This window comes from Theropithecus gelada, chromosome 16 (genome assembly GCF_003255815.1).
Source record: "Theropithecus gelada isolate Dixy chromosome 16, Tgel_1.0, whole genome shotgun sequence".
Taxonomy (NCBI): Eukaryota; Metazoa; Chordata; class Mammalia; order Primates; family Cercopithecidae; genus Theropithecus; species Theropithecus gelada.
The window spans coordinates 14,072,258-14,086,985 of record NC_037684.1 but is presented as its reverse complement, the minus strand read 5'-3'; the positions used below and the strand labels follow the sequence as shown (position 1 = coordinate 14,086,985).

The following is a 14,728-nucleotide window of genomic DNA, read 5'->3' as shown; positions in this document are numbered from 1 at the left end:
GGATTTCAAATTACAAGTACAAGCCTTTGCATCTGACTTGGTGACTCTTAACACTCGAGGCAAATTTCATCCTTTTTTTTAACTAAATCCTTGCTTTCTTAGTTGGATGAAGCTTGAACTTTGTTCTTACCTCCAGTATATTAACAGCATCTGAATCTATCCTCTTCCTTTGTCTCCCTTTCCTTTCCTCCAGCACCTCTACCTTCCCTTTGTTATCTTAAGCCAGTTAAATGTAGCATGCACTTCTTTTATGTGCTAGTGGCAACAAGACAGAATTGAAGCAGATCCTCTTTGTAAAAAGCAGTTTCCACAAGATTTATTTGGATGAGAGATGACTGCTTTTAAAAAAGTACATTTTCTTTCCCCTACGTGTTTGTTATCAGAGTTGCTTTGTCTTGTGTCGATGCAACTAAGTTTATGTGTAAACATGCTTAATTACAAGTATGAAGTTAACGGCTTTGTTTTCAATTATTGTTAAGAAAACTATTCATTAGACTTACTTTAAGTTGGGATTTAGAATTCCATGGAAGTCATACTATCTGTTTAAAGTGTGTTTATTAGAGGTAATACAGTTTTTGCTTAAAATGTAGATGTAGATTGCTTAGTCTTAGCTGTTACCTCTTTAATGGTTGCTGCTGTATTGATGCAACTCCTGTAGTTATTAGTCTCGTAATAGAAATATTTTTGTTTGGAAGTTACAGAGCTAGTCTAGGTAGGTATTCATTCTAAACTTTACGCTTTTAATGATTTATAATTCTTGATTTTGTTTTTAGCTGGGAAAACTCTTCAGATTTTTAACATTGAAATGAAAAGTAAAATGAAGGCTCATACTATGACTGATGATGTCACCTTTTGGAAATGGATCTCTTTGAATACGGTTGCTCTTGTTACGGATAATGCAGTTTATCACTGGAGTATGGAAGGAGAGTCTCAGCCAGTGAAAATGTTTGATCGCCATTCTAGCCTTGCAGGGTGCCAGATTATCAATTACCGTACAGATGCAAAACAAAAGTGGTTACTTCTGACTGGTATATCTGCACAGGTAACATTTTAACTAGTTTTTTTATAAAGAAGAGGTTTAGAAAACTGTGGTGCCCAGAATGCAGTTTTATTTTGAGATTAGGTCTTTCTATACTCAATCCTGTTGAATTTCACTTATTTTGGAAGACCTTTTTTTTCCTCCCTCACACCCCTTCTCTTCTCCTTCCTCCCTCCTTCCCTCCTTTCTTCCTTCCTCGCTCCCTTGCTATACTGACATATAATTTCAGAATACTCTTATCAAGCGTTTTGAGCTCTTCTGTGGAGATTGAGTAGAAATTGAGTTTCTGTAAGAATGATTTGGGATTTATTATGGAGTATTTACTGCAAAATGAATGCTTCTGTACCTTTTTGTTTAAGACGTATATGAGGCACATTTTAAACATTAATGTTAAGCTTTAACAAGATAATGTTTGGGGCTGATTTTAAGTTAAGAAGTGTCAAATCTATATTGAGAGATGAAGTCACAAATAATTATGAATCCTGCTAAAGATGACAAAGCATTCTAGTTATTTCATTACTTGATGAATCTGAGAGTTTTTGGTTTATGGGTCTCCAAACATTATTCTCTTTGATCCTTTATAGCAAAATCGTGTGGTGGGAGCTATGCAGCTATATTCTGTAGATAGGAAAGTGTCTCAGCCCATTGAAGGACATGCAGCTAGCTTCGCACAGTTTAAGATGGAAGGAAATGCAGAAGAATCAACATTATTTTGTTTTGCAGTACGGGGCCAAGCTGGAGGGAAGGTAAGTTTTGACTTTGGTAATTATTTTAATGAGAACTTGTATTTGACTTTCTGCTATGAATTAGTCATCTAATTTCAAAATAGCCTTCTCCTTTCCTAAGTAATTTATTTTTAGTATTCACATTTGTGGTGACTTAATTTGTTCAAATTTTGCATCTAGTGATACTTGTCTAAAATGAATAATGTTCTTTCACAACTCGTTCTATTGGCTGTTTATATTCTTTATTTTGATTGCCAAAGTGCACATTTATATGCTGTACATCTAGAGAGTTTGATTTAGTAGGTGGTGCCCATAGTGTTTTTTTGTTTATTTTTTGCTTTTTGAGACAGGGTGTCACTCTGCTGCCTAGGCTGGAGTGCAGTAGCGCAGTCATGGGCTCACTGCAGCCTCGACCTTCTGGGCTCAAGTGATACCTCTGTCTCAGCCTCCCAAGTAGCTGGGACTACAGGCACGTGCCACCATGCCTGGCTAAATTTGGTGTTTTTGTAGAGACAGGGTCTCACTATATTGCCCAGGCTGGTCTCAAACCTCTGGGTCCAAGTGATCCTCCCACCTTGGTCTCCTAGTATAATCTGCATTTTAAATACCCTATATGGCTTGATATAGAGGTAATGTAGACTATAGTTGAATAACATTGCCATAAGTTAGTGGTTTTCAGCGGTGGCTACACATTGCAATCACCTGGACAAATTGTAGTACTTTGTGTATTAGACTTAGTTGCAGGTAATAGAAACAAGGTCTGGTTGATTGGAGCAATGGTCTATTTAGTGAAGGATATTGGATAGTTTACAACAGCTAGAGAGGCTGTAAAACCAAGACTAGGAAATGAGGAGAAATAATGGAAAATTAGCAGTGGTCAGGGTCTCAGCCAACAACTATTCCATGGAACTCTGAGGACACTTCTGGATCCATGATTGCATTGCTGGATGCTTGGAAATTCGATTTGACTGCCATTTCCACTACCAGAGTAGAATCTCTGAAATCCCAATACCTTTGTGTTCCTAGCTCCCTGTTCGAAGTCCAGTTATAGGCAAGATCAGATGCCCACATCTTACGTCTGAGAGGTTTGGAAATAATTATTTGGTGTTTGGTGCTCCTAAAACAGAAGGCTGGTTCTACCACCAACAAAACTTGTAAAGAGTATCTTCCCTCTTGTTGTCCCATCAGGAAGAGGGTTTAGATTCTAGGCAGACCAAAAAATTTGAACTTCACTTTCGTTAGGACATGTGTCTCTTTTTCTTGGTAAGTAAGCAGTTTTTAAAAATTGAAATAGAGATTGCTTAAATATGATCATCTGTAGCCTGTCAGGAGAGAGGAAATAGTAAGTAATGAGATACAATTCTGCTTAAAATTTCACATAGCCCCTGAATTGAGGAATAATGCTGCCAATACCTCAATGTGACAAGGGTAGAAAGCACTGATATTTAGATCTGAATTGATGGAATTTAAACAGAAAAAAACACATAGTTTTAGAAATTAGATATTATCCTTAAAACATAAGGCCAGGATATTTATTGAAAAGTTCTACTAGAAAAAAGTTTCAATGTCATTTTGAACAGTATCTAGAAACCTGTTTATAGGTTATTGAGCCTGTTATTTATTACATGGTGCTATCCTGTCTGCCACGGCTTTTGAAGGAAGATACCAATTTTTTTCAGTGTGGCTAGTCATCCTAATGAAGGATGATGAGACCCTATAACATTCATATGGTATGTGTCTTGGATACTGAATTATTTTTTGTCTGAGTTCATTTCTGACATGACTAAGGAAAATATATAGTACTTTTTCATTGAGATTATTTACTTTTCTCTTGCCTGGCTTACGTGCAGCATTGGATATTTTAAACCAAAATGTTCTCATTTAGTTTATGGGATGTTTGTGATTAGAGAGACAACTCAAATTAGGTATATACATTCCTTCTGTTTTAGTGTATATGTATAGGTAGAGAAGAATTAAACAACTTACATTTCTATTTGGAAATACTAAATTAAAATTGAAAGCTAGGAGAAAAATACCTTTGTAGGTAATGTATTACCCTTCTATACCATTTATTTCAGGTAGATTATTTGAGGTATGATTATTTCAGATATTCAGCTGACTTTTTTTTTTGAGATGGAGTCTTGCTGTGTTGCCCAGGCTGGAATGCAGTGGCACAATCCCGGCTTCCTGCAACCTCCGCCTCCCGGGTTCAAGCGATTCTCCTGCCTCAGCCTCCTGAGTATCAGCTGACTTTAAAAAATGTATTTATCTTAAAATAATACAGATTATAGGAAGCTGCAAAGACAGTACAGAGCAGTCCCCTGTGTTCTTTATCCAGTTTCTCCCGATGGCTACATCTTACACAGCTGTAGTACAGTAGAAAAACCAGGAAATTGACATTGGTACAATTGTATGATTCTGTGTCATTTTATCATGAGTAGATAACTGTTTTATCACCACAGTGATTTCCCTTATGACTGTAGAGTCCCACCCACTCCCCCTCTCTCACACCATCCCTAGCTCCTGGCAACCACTAATTTATTCTCCATCTCTATAATGTTGTCACACTAGGAATGTTACATAAATGGAATCATACAGTATGTGACCTTTTAAGATTGGCTTCTTTTTTTTACTCACCATAATGTTCATGAAAGTTTGTTCCTTTTTATTACCAAGTATTCCATGGTATGGATGTAACCAAAACCATTTAACATTGATCTTCTGTAGAACATGTTGGTTGTTTCCATTTGGGGGCTACATATAAAGCTTCTGTGATCAACTGCTAATGTGTAGGTTTATATACATTTTGATTTTCTTTTGAACAGTTACATATTATTGAAGTTGGCACACCACCTACAGGGAACCAGCCCTTTCCAAAGAAGGCAGTGGATGTTTTCTTTCCTCCAGAAGCACAAAATGATTTTCCTGTTGCAATGCAGGTATTTTAAGCAAAATAAATAACTTTTTAAAAATCTCTCCTCTTAAAAGAAATTAACCCAAAGACTATTCATGGTAGATATAATTTAAGTGATGCTTAAAAGAATACTCTTACAAAGTTTATTAATGAAGCTTTGTAGAATAATACCTTGGCCTTTCATGTACAGGCCTACCTTGGGCATATTATGAGGTTTGGTTCCAGACGACCACAATAAATTAAATACCACAACAAAGTGAGTCGTAAGAATTATTTGGTTTCCCATTGCAGATCAAAGTTACACTTACACTATGCTATAGTCTACTGTAAAGTGTGAAATAGCATATCTCTAGAAAAACCGTATACATACTGTAATTTAAAAATACTTTATTGCTAAAAAATGTTAATGATTATTTGAGCCTTTAGTGAGTTTTAATCTTTTTGCTTGTGGAAAGTCTTGTCTCAGTGTCAGTGACTGCTGAATAATCAGAGTGGTTGAGGTGGCTGTGGCAGTTTCTTAAAATAAGACAGCAGAGAAGTTTGCTGCATCAGTTGACTCTTTCACAAAAGATTTCTCTATGCAATGCTGTTTGATAGCATTTTACCCACAGTAGATCTTCTTTCAAAATTGGAGTCAGTTCTTTCAAACCCTGCCAGTGCTTTACTAGCTAAGTTTCTGTAATAATCTTAATGCTTTGTTGTCATTCAGCAATGTTCACAGCACCTTCACCAGCAGTAGATTTTATCTCAAGAAACCACTTTTCTTTGCTCATCCTTAAGAAACAGCTCCTTTACTAGGAGATACAGTAATTCAGTCACATTTTTAGGCTCTATTTCTAATTCTGGTTTTCTTGCTATTTCTACCACATCTGCCTGTATGTGCTGCACTGAAGTCTTGAACCCCTCAATCATCCATGAAGGTTGGAATCAGCCTCTTCCAAACTCCTTATAATGTTGATATTTTGACTTCCTCCCATGAATCATGAATGTTGTTAATGACATCTAGAATGATGAATCCTTTCCAGATTCACCATTACTTAAAAGTACTGTGGTGAATCCTTTCCAGATTCACTTAAATTTACTTTGCCCAGATCCATCAGACGAATCACTATCCAGGGCAGCTGTGGTCTTATGAAATATATTTCTTAAATAAGAAGACTTGTAAGTCAAAATTGCTTCTTTGATTCATAGGCTTCAGAATGGATGCTGTCTTAGCAGACATGAAAGCAATATTAATCTCCTTGTATATCTCCATCAGAGCTCTTGGATGACTATGTGCATTGTCGATGAGCAGTAATATTTTGAAAGGAATCTTTTTTTTTCTGAGCAGTAGGTCTGAACAGCAGGCATAAAATATTTAGTAAACCATGCTGTAAACAGATGTGCTGTCATCAGGGCTTTGCTGTTCCATTTCTATAGCATAGGCAAAGTAGATTTAGCATAATTCTTGAAGGTCCTAGGATTTTTGGAATAGCAGATGAGCATTGGCTTCAACTTAAAGTCACCAGCGTCATTAGTTCTTAATAAGAGAGTCAGCCTGTCCATTAAAGCCAGGCATTGACTTCTCTGTAGAGAAAATCTGTTGTTTAGTGTGACCGCCTTCAATGATCTTTGCTAGATCTTCCATATAACTTGCTGCAGCTTCTACATCAGTACTCGGTTTTCACCTTACACTTTTATATTGTACAGATAGTTTATTTGCTTAAACCTCACGAATCAACTTCTGCTACCTTCAAATTTTTCTTCTGTTGTTTTCTCACCTCTCTGAGCCTTCACAGAATTGAGGAAAGTTAGGGCCTTACACTAGATTAGGTTTTGGCTTAAGAGAATGCTGTAGCTGGTTAGAATTTTTTTTTTTTTTTTTTTTTTTGAGACGGAGTCTCCTTCTGTTGCCCAGGCTGGAGTGCAGTGGCAGGATCTCGGCTCACTGCAAGCTCCACCTCCTGGGTTCATGCCATTCTCCTGCCTCAGCCTCATGAGTAGCTGGGACTACAGGCGCCCACCACCATGCCCGGCTAATTTTTTTGTATTTTTTCAAAATACAAAATACGGGGTTTCACTGTGTTAGCCAGGATGGTGTCAATCTCCTGACCTCGTGATCCGCCTGCCTCAGCCTCCCGAAGTGCGCGGGATTACAGGCCTGAGCCACCGCGCCTGGCCTTTTTTCGTTCCTTTCCCTTTCCCTTTCCCTTCCTTTCCTCCTCTTCTCTTCTTTTCTTTTTCTTTTTCCTTTTTTTTTTTTTGAGACGGAGTCTCACTCTGTGCCCAGGCTGGAGTGCAGTGGCACCATCTCGGCTCACTGCAACCTCCGCCTCCAGGGTCAAGCAGTTCTCCTGTTTCAGCCTCCCCGGTAGCTGGGACTACAGGTGCATGCTGCCATGCCTAGCTAATTTCTTTTGTATTTTAGTAGAGACGGAATTTCACTGTGTTGCCCAGGCTGGTCTCAAACTCCTGAGCTCAGGCAGTCCACCCACCTTGGCCTCCCAAAGTGCTAGGATTACAGGCATGAGCCACTGCACCTGGCCTATAACATTTTAAAAGAGAAAAAAAAACTGCTCATATATATAGTTACATAAATTCAAAAGTAGAATCGTTTTATTTCTCTTTGGCCTGCAAAACATTACCTCAATGTGGCAAGTACTAGAGTTTGACTTTGTCTGTGGTCGTTTTCTTAGATGTGAGAAAATGAGACTAGGATTACATTTGTAAGCCACTGCACCAGTGCGCTTTCTCCATATCAGCAAGAAAAGCTGTTAGGTTTTCTTATCATTCATGTGTTCACTGCAGTAGCACTTTTAATTTCCTTCAAGAACTTTTGCTTTGTATTCACAACTTGGCTGGGTCAAAAAGCCCACCATTCAGCCTGTCTTGGCTTTGGACGTGTCTTTCTCACTGAACTTAAAATTACTTCTAGCTTTTGATTTAAAATGAGATGTAGAACATGTAGAGGCAATTGTAGGGTTATTAATTGGCCTAATTTCATTATTGTTGTGTCTCGGAATAGGGAGGCCCAAGGAAAGAGAAAGAAATGGGAGAACAGCTGGTTGCTGGAGCAGTCAGAACACACACAATATTTATCGGTTAAGTTTGCTGTCTTATGTGGGTGCGATTCATCGCACCCTAAAATAATTACAATAGTAACATCAAAGATCACTGGTCACAGATCAACATAACAGATATAATAATGAAAAGGTTTGAAATATTGTGAGAATTAATGAAAACGTGACACAGAGACACCGAAGAGAGCACATGCTGTTGGAAAATAGTGCCCATAGGCTTGCTCGATGCAGGGTTGCCATAAACCTTCCATTCGTAAAGATTCATCTGCATTGCAAAGTGCGGTAAAATGAGGTATGCCTGTAATACATAAACTGTGCTATCCTAAGTTTTGAATTGTCTTTCCTTTTATCAGTTTCATTCATATTCTTGTGTTATATAAGAGCTTGGAATATCCATATTTAAATGTGCTATAAAAATGAAGGAAACTTTAAATATTAGCTTATAATTTTTCAAATAATCCTCTTGTTCTAGAATTCTACCATCTCTGAAATGGAATTAGACTGAATGTTTTTATTTTCTGTTTATAGATTCATTATTTCACTGAAGTGTTGATTTTCTTTCTATAGATCAGTGAAAAGCATGATGTGGTATTCTTGATAACCAAGTATGGTTATATCCACCTCTATGATCTTGAGACTGGTACCTGCATCTACATGAATAGAATCAGTGGAGAAACGATTTTTGTTACTGCACCTCATGAAGCCACAGCTGGAATAATTGGAGTAAACAGAAAGGGACAAGTAAGGAAACCTTGAAACTTAAGCAATAAAATAAGATAACCTGATGAGTTGGGAACAATCCTGTACTTTTGAGAAATTACTCCCAAAAATAATAAAATAGAAAATAAACACATTACTGTTAGTTTTTTCCCAAAAAGTAAATGGTAACTTTGGATATTAGAAAATAATATATATCAAAGCATGATGTAAGCTGATACAAAAGGAAAATAATATATACCTAAAAATAGAGATGTGTATGAATACAAAGTGTGTCTTTAATCCTGTTTCAGAGAAACTGGTTTATAGCCATCTTGGACTGTATAGATTCATTACTGTCAAAAGAAGTGATTATCCATGGAAAAAAACAATTTAGGGTCATATTTGACAGACTATTCTTTTTAAGTAGTTTTCTGTTATCTCTCCAAGGCAGAGCGATTATCAACTACAGGGAAAAGAATTCTACCTACATCCCTTTTCCTAGCTCTTTAATTAAGCATTACTATTACATGTTAGAAGGTGATATGTTTCAATACCTCTTGTGGGATGCCTGGAAAGTTAATCAATTTGGTAGGAAAAATATTATCCATTCTAAATTTGTCATTTTTGAAAAACCTGTTAATACCATCTAGCAAGCAGTTCTTTCTCTGTCATCATAATTTCTTTTTTTTTTTTTTTTTTTGTCTTGAGACGGAGTCTCGCTCTGTCACCCAGGTTAGAGTGCAGTGGCATGATCTCAGCTCACTACAACCTCCACTTCCCGGGGTTAAGCAATTCTCCTGCCTCAGCCTTCCGAGTAACTACGATTACAGGTGTGAGTCACCGCACCCAGCTAATTTCTGTATTTTGAGTGGAGACGGGGTTTCACCATGTTGGCCAGGCGGGTCTCAAACTCCTGACCTTGTGATCCACCCGCCTCGGCCTACCAAAGTGCTGGGATTACAGGCGTGAGTCACAGCACACGGCCTATTTTAATATGAATAAGAATATTTCACCAGGAGGTATCTTAATTTTCTGAAAAGTGGCTAAAAATTTTAAAACTTAATACTGTTACTGGTCTTGCCTTTTGGTCTTGCCTTTTACTCGTTTTCTTCCAAATTAGTATTTTTCCCAGATAATAAGCAAAGGAAGTAGATGGGTTTTGTTTCTCCTTCATTCAGTTAATTTTTGAAAAATGTTACGTATATGAAGAGACAGTCCCTCTAGGGAAAGGGAGTCCATCCCTACCTACCCATGCCCCACCTTAACTCCAGACCTGGTTAGGTGCTTCTGCTCTGTACTCCTAGAACTTAATTTACGGCTTTCTTCTCATAACACTTAACATACTTACTAAAATTGCCTGCTTAGCTGTCACAGTCACTATTCTTCATTAGAAAAACGGATTGTCTTTAGTAAATTATATTTCTAGCACCAGTCAGTGTCTGGGACAAAAGCAGTTTTAAAAATTCAGTAGCTTTCAAGTATTTAGTTGTGAGTCTCTCTCTTAGAAAAATCAAGAATAAGGCTAGGCGCAGTGGCTCACACCTGTAATCCCAGCCCTTTGGGAGGGCGACGTGGGCAGATTGCCTGAGCTCAGGAGTTCGAGACCAGCCTGGCCAACATGGTGAAAACCCGTCTCTACTAAAATACAAAAACTTAACTGGCTATGATGGTGCATATCTGTAATCCTAGCTACTTGGGAGGCAGAGGTTACAAAAAATGAGCCAAGATCATGCCACTGTACTCCAGCCTGGACGACAGAGCAAGACTCTGTCTCAAAAAAGAAATTAAAAAGGAAAATCAAGAATATATTGGCCTTTTTTGGTGAATTAGATTAGTGATAATTTAATAATCATGAAGTTGTGAAGCCAGGGACCTTTTTTTAAAAAAATTCTTAATTAAAAAAAAAAAAAAAAAAAAAAGACGGGCTGGGCACAGTATCTCACGCCTGTAATCCCAGTACTTTGGGAGGCCAAGATGGGTGGATCACCTGGGGTCAGGAGTTTGAGACGAGCCTGACCAATATGGTGAAACCTGTCTCTTTAAGTACGAAAAAAAATTAGCCGGGCGTGGTGGAAGGTACATGTAGTCCCAGCTACTTGGGAGACTGAGACAGGAGAATTGCTTGAAGCCAGGAGGCAGAGGTTGCTGTGAGCCAAGATCGTGCCACTGTACTCCAGCCTGGGCGACAGAGCAAGACTCCGTCTCAAAAAGCAAGACTTTGTCTCAAAAAAAGAGAGAGAGAGAGAGAGACAGGGTCTTGCTATGTTGCCCAGGCTGGTCTTGAACTCCTGGGCTCAAGCGATGCTCCTGCCTTGGCCTCCCAAAGTGCTAGGATTACAGGCATGAGCCACCACGCCTGGCCCCTTTTTGTTTCTGCTGTTGTGCTGTTTTAAGATAATGCTTAACCTAAAGTACCTTAAACAATTTCATGATACATTCTTGGTGTTCATAACTCTAATTCTGGGAACTTGTTGATTGTTACTTTCCCTTCCTCCCAAATTTTATGTGCCAGCTACTTTGAGTAAAGAGGTATTTACAGTAACATTAGGGCTTTCTTTTAGTCTTCGCTAAAGTGTACTAACTTGGCATATTCCCTGAAGGGATGAGTATGTGGCTTCTATCGGTTGAAAAAGCAAAATCAAGTAAAGTGATGTTATAGTCAACATCTGACTTAAATTCTGAATTTGATAGAACTGAGTACTTTAGAAGACACTGGAACCTGGAACCTTTTCTGTTCCCTGTAGGAGATCTTATTAAGTACTGGTTGCTAGAAATCTGCTAAAACAGTCTTTATGATAAGGATGAAACTGTGGATTCAGTATTTGGGGAAACCTAAGGCAGCAATCAATAGGAAGCTTCAGAAAATGTAATTGGAACTGGATTTTCTGTTTATCTTTCTCATTCTTTATAGGAGGTAAGATTTAAGTTAAGGTTGGGGCTCAGAAATGCAAATAACTATAAAGAAAGTAATTATTACTTCTTTTAAATAAGCCTTGAGGATGGAGGTCGGACCTATAGAAATAAAATCTTGGAGGTTAAAATTTCTTAATTTTTCCTGAAAGGAGTAGTAGAATAGGCAGGGCAGACTGTTACCTATCTATTTGGTTCACTGAGTTCTCAAGTATTTTTCAATTCTTATTGATTTGGGGACAGCCATTTCCTATATTCATTTATTCAACAAATTAAATGTGTTTTATGCTACACTAATTGCATATTGCTAGTAATACAGTTAAACAAAGAGAAGCCCCTTTTCCTCATGTGAACAGTGACTGAGAAACAATTATACAATTATATTAGGTTGAGAAGTGCTGTTATGGGTAATATGAGTAGTTTATAAGCTAGGGCATATGACTAGTTCTGCACTGGGGAAAGGGATGGATGGGTAGAGAAGGACTCCCTTTCTCTGTGGCAGTTGACAGTCGTTCAGCTTTTGGGGCAAGCCAGAAAGTATTCTGCGGCATTGAGTGTTAAGGAAGTTTGAGGGTAGGTAACTTTTGCAAACAAGCAATTAGAAATTGGCCTTTACTGATATTATTATTTTTATTTATTTATTTATTTTGAGACTCCCTCTGTTGCCCAGGCTGGAGTACAGTGGCGCCATCTTGACTTACTGAAACCTCCGCCTCCTAGGTTCAAGTGATTCTCCTGCCTCAGCCTCCCTAGTAGGTGGGACTACAGGCGCATGCCACCACGCCCGGCTATTTTTTGTATTTTTATTAGTAGAGGTGGGGTTTCACCATGTTGGCCAGGCTGGTCTTAAACTCCTGACCTTGTGATCCACCTGCCTCGGCCTCCCAAAGTGCTGGGATTACAGGCGTGAGCCCCTGTACCTGGCCTGTTTTTCAAGCACCTACCATATTCCTTGCATTATGTTAGCTGCTTGAGGATTCAGTGGTCCCTCCCTTCATTGAGTATATAATCTGGTCTCTAGGAATGAAAATGTAATTAACAAAAATTACTGTAAAGTTCTTGTAAAAAAATCCTAAAATTAGAAAGAATATACCTTAAACAACTTGCAAGTGAACCTTAAATGTCATTTAGATATCATAGCTTCTTCAATGTCATTTTCTGTAGGTTATCAAGATTGATGTCCTCAGGAAGTTTTAAATTATGTGGAGTTGTCTTTCAGAGCTCAATTAAGTGGGAATGTTAATCTTTGATACTGACTATGTTAAGAATGAATAGATGGTATCAAAGCAGTTAGTTTGGACAATGAAGAAAGAAGTTATTTAGATTATAGAATAGCCATATTTTAGGAACCACATAATGGCCTAGCACCCTGTGATACTTGTTTTCAAATCTCCTTAATTTTTTTTCTCCTTGTCTTCCTTCCTTCCTTTCTTTTATTATTTTTTAATGGCAGCAAGAAAACAGCTGTCACAATTTCATTACCTTTGTGACTCAGTATTAACCTGTTCTAAATAGACTTGGTATCATTTGTATCAAAATGAACACATTGCAGCTATATTTTATTCTTTAAATTGCAGGTTCTGTCAGTGTGTGTGGAAGAAGAAAACATAATTCCTTACATCACCAATGTTCTACAAAATCCTGATTTGGCTCTGAGAATGGCTGTACGTAACAACTTAGCCGGTGCTGAAGAACTCTTTGCCCGGAAATTTAATGCTCTTTTTGCCCAGGGAAATTACTCAGAGGCAGCAAAGGTGGCTGCTAATGCACCAAAGGTAAAGCGTTATGAAAATGAAGTTGTCATGACATTAATTCATTGTTAATATTCTGTTTCTCATATTGCTAGAAAAGGAACCAGCTTTCTAGAGAGAAACTGTTTTTAGATTACATTTGGGTTACATTTTCCTTTAGTAGAATTCCTTGTCAGTGCCTCTAGATTTGGTTAATTTTCTCTGGATTTGATTAGTTTTTTAAAACCCAGATTGTTAGAAGGATATGTAGTTCTAGCAAGCTTTTGATTTACATAGATGTAATAATGTTTAGTTATTTAGGTGTAATACTATTTGACCTCATAGATGATGGTTACTGATTTTATTTCCATAAGTTGGACATGAAATAAATACTGTCCAATTTTTTGGTGGGTAGAGCTGTCAAAATTAGGCTGAATTTATTATCACTTTTGAGGTTGGTTTATGGTGGACTGAATTAACACCTTATATTCCTGACCAATATTCATTATGAAATTTGTACTTAATTTAATATGAACTTGGGATAATACCTAGATATAACTATGTTATGATTATAACTATTCTCTTACACATTGACATTGTAATTTAAGTTGATCTATTTTTGATTCTGGATAATCTTATAACATTGAACCAGGAGTATGAAAGATAGTGACTAAATATTTACTCTAGATGGAGAAGGTTTGAAACTTCATATTAATAGATGGATTCATTCCTTTAAGATTGACCTAAGAGATTGATCTCTGTGGGGTGATTAGTGTGATGTTTGGATCACTTTTGAAGTGTGTTTAACATTTCTTCTTCTTAAAGGGTATTCTTCGTACTCCAGACACTATCCGTCGGTTCCAGAGTGTCCCAGCCCAGCCAGGTCAAACTTCTCCTCTACTTCAGTACTTTGGTATCCTTTTGGACCAGGGACAGCTCAACAAATACGAATCCTTAGAGCTTTGTAGGCCTGTACTTCAGCAAGGGCGAAAACAGCTTTTGGAGAAATGGTTAAAAGAAGATAAGGTACTTTAAATTGTGTTGACATAATCTTGCTTTGATTGCATTAAATATGATATTAGCAAGTTAAAATCATTTAGGCTGCACCAAAATGTCTCCATTACTGCTGGTAGAAACAGAACAAAAACATACATTGCATAAGATGGGTTCACTTATTTCCTTTTGAAAATATATTTATTTTTTCACTGGGCGTGGTGGCTCACGCCTGTAATACCAGCGCTTTGGGAGGCCGAGGCAGGCGGATCACCTGAGGTTGGGAGTTTGAGACCAGCCTTACCACCATGGAGAAACCCCGTCTTTACTAAAAATACAAAAATTGGCCGGACGTGGTGGCAGCACCTGTAATCCCAGCTACTCGGGAGGCTGAGGCAGGAGAATCACTTGAACCCGGGAGGTGGAGGTTGCAGTGAGCTGAGATTGCTTCACTGCACTGTAGCCGGGGCTATAGAATGAGACTCAGTCTTAAAAAAAAAAAAAAAAAAAAGTTGGATCTTAATAAGATAGGATGGCTGTCTAATTAGCAATGAGATACTGTTTCCCAGTGATTTCACAGAATGTTAGTTGGTGTTACATGGAAAAATATTTAACTTGGTTTCTTGAAATTTATTTAAATATGAACCTTTTCTAAATGT

At 37.8% G+C, this 14,728-nt stretch overlaps 1 protein-coding gene across 3 annotated transcripts in view; it reads left to right on the top strand.

Annotated features, from left to right (window-relative positions):
* Positions 1-14,728, top strand: part of CLTC (clathrin heavy chain) — a 75,945-nt gene that overhangs the window by 28,191 nt on the left and 33,026 nt on the right. For all 3 annotated transcript variants that reach the window (XM_025363340.1, XM_025363341.1, XM_025363342.1), the window contains 6 exons: positions 774-1,042; positions 1,624-1,785; positions 4,590-4,703; positions 8,305-8,478; positions 12,924-13,121; positions 13,902-14,102. In XM_025363340.1, the coding sequence (XP_025219125.1) occupies positions 774-1,042; positions 1,624-1,785; positions 4,590-4,703; positions 8,305-8,478; positions 12,924-13,121; positions 13,902-14,102 (1,118 nt within the window). The remainder of the gene's footprint in view (positions 1-773; positions 1,043-1,623; positions 1,786-4,589; positions 4,704-8,304; positions 8,479-12,923; positions 13,122-13,901; positions 14,103-14,728) is intronic.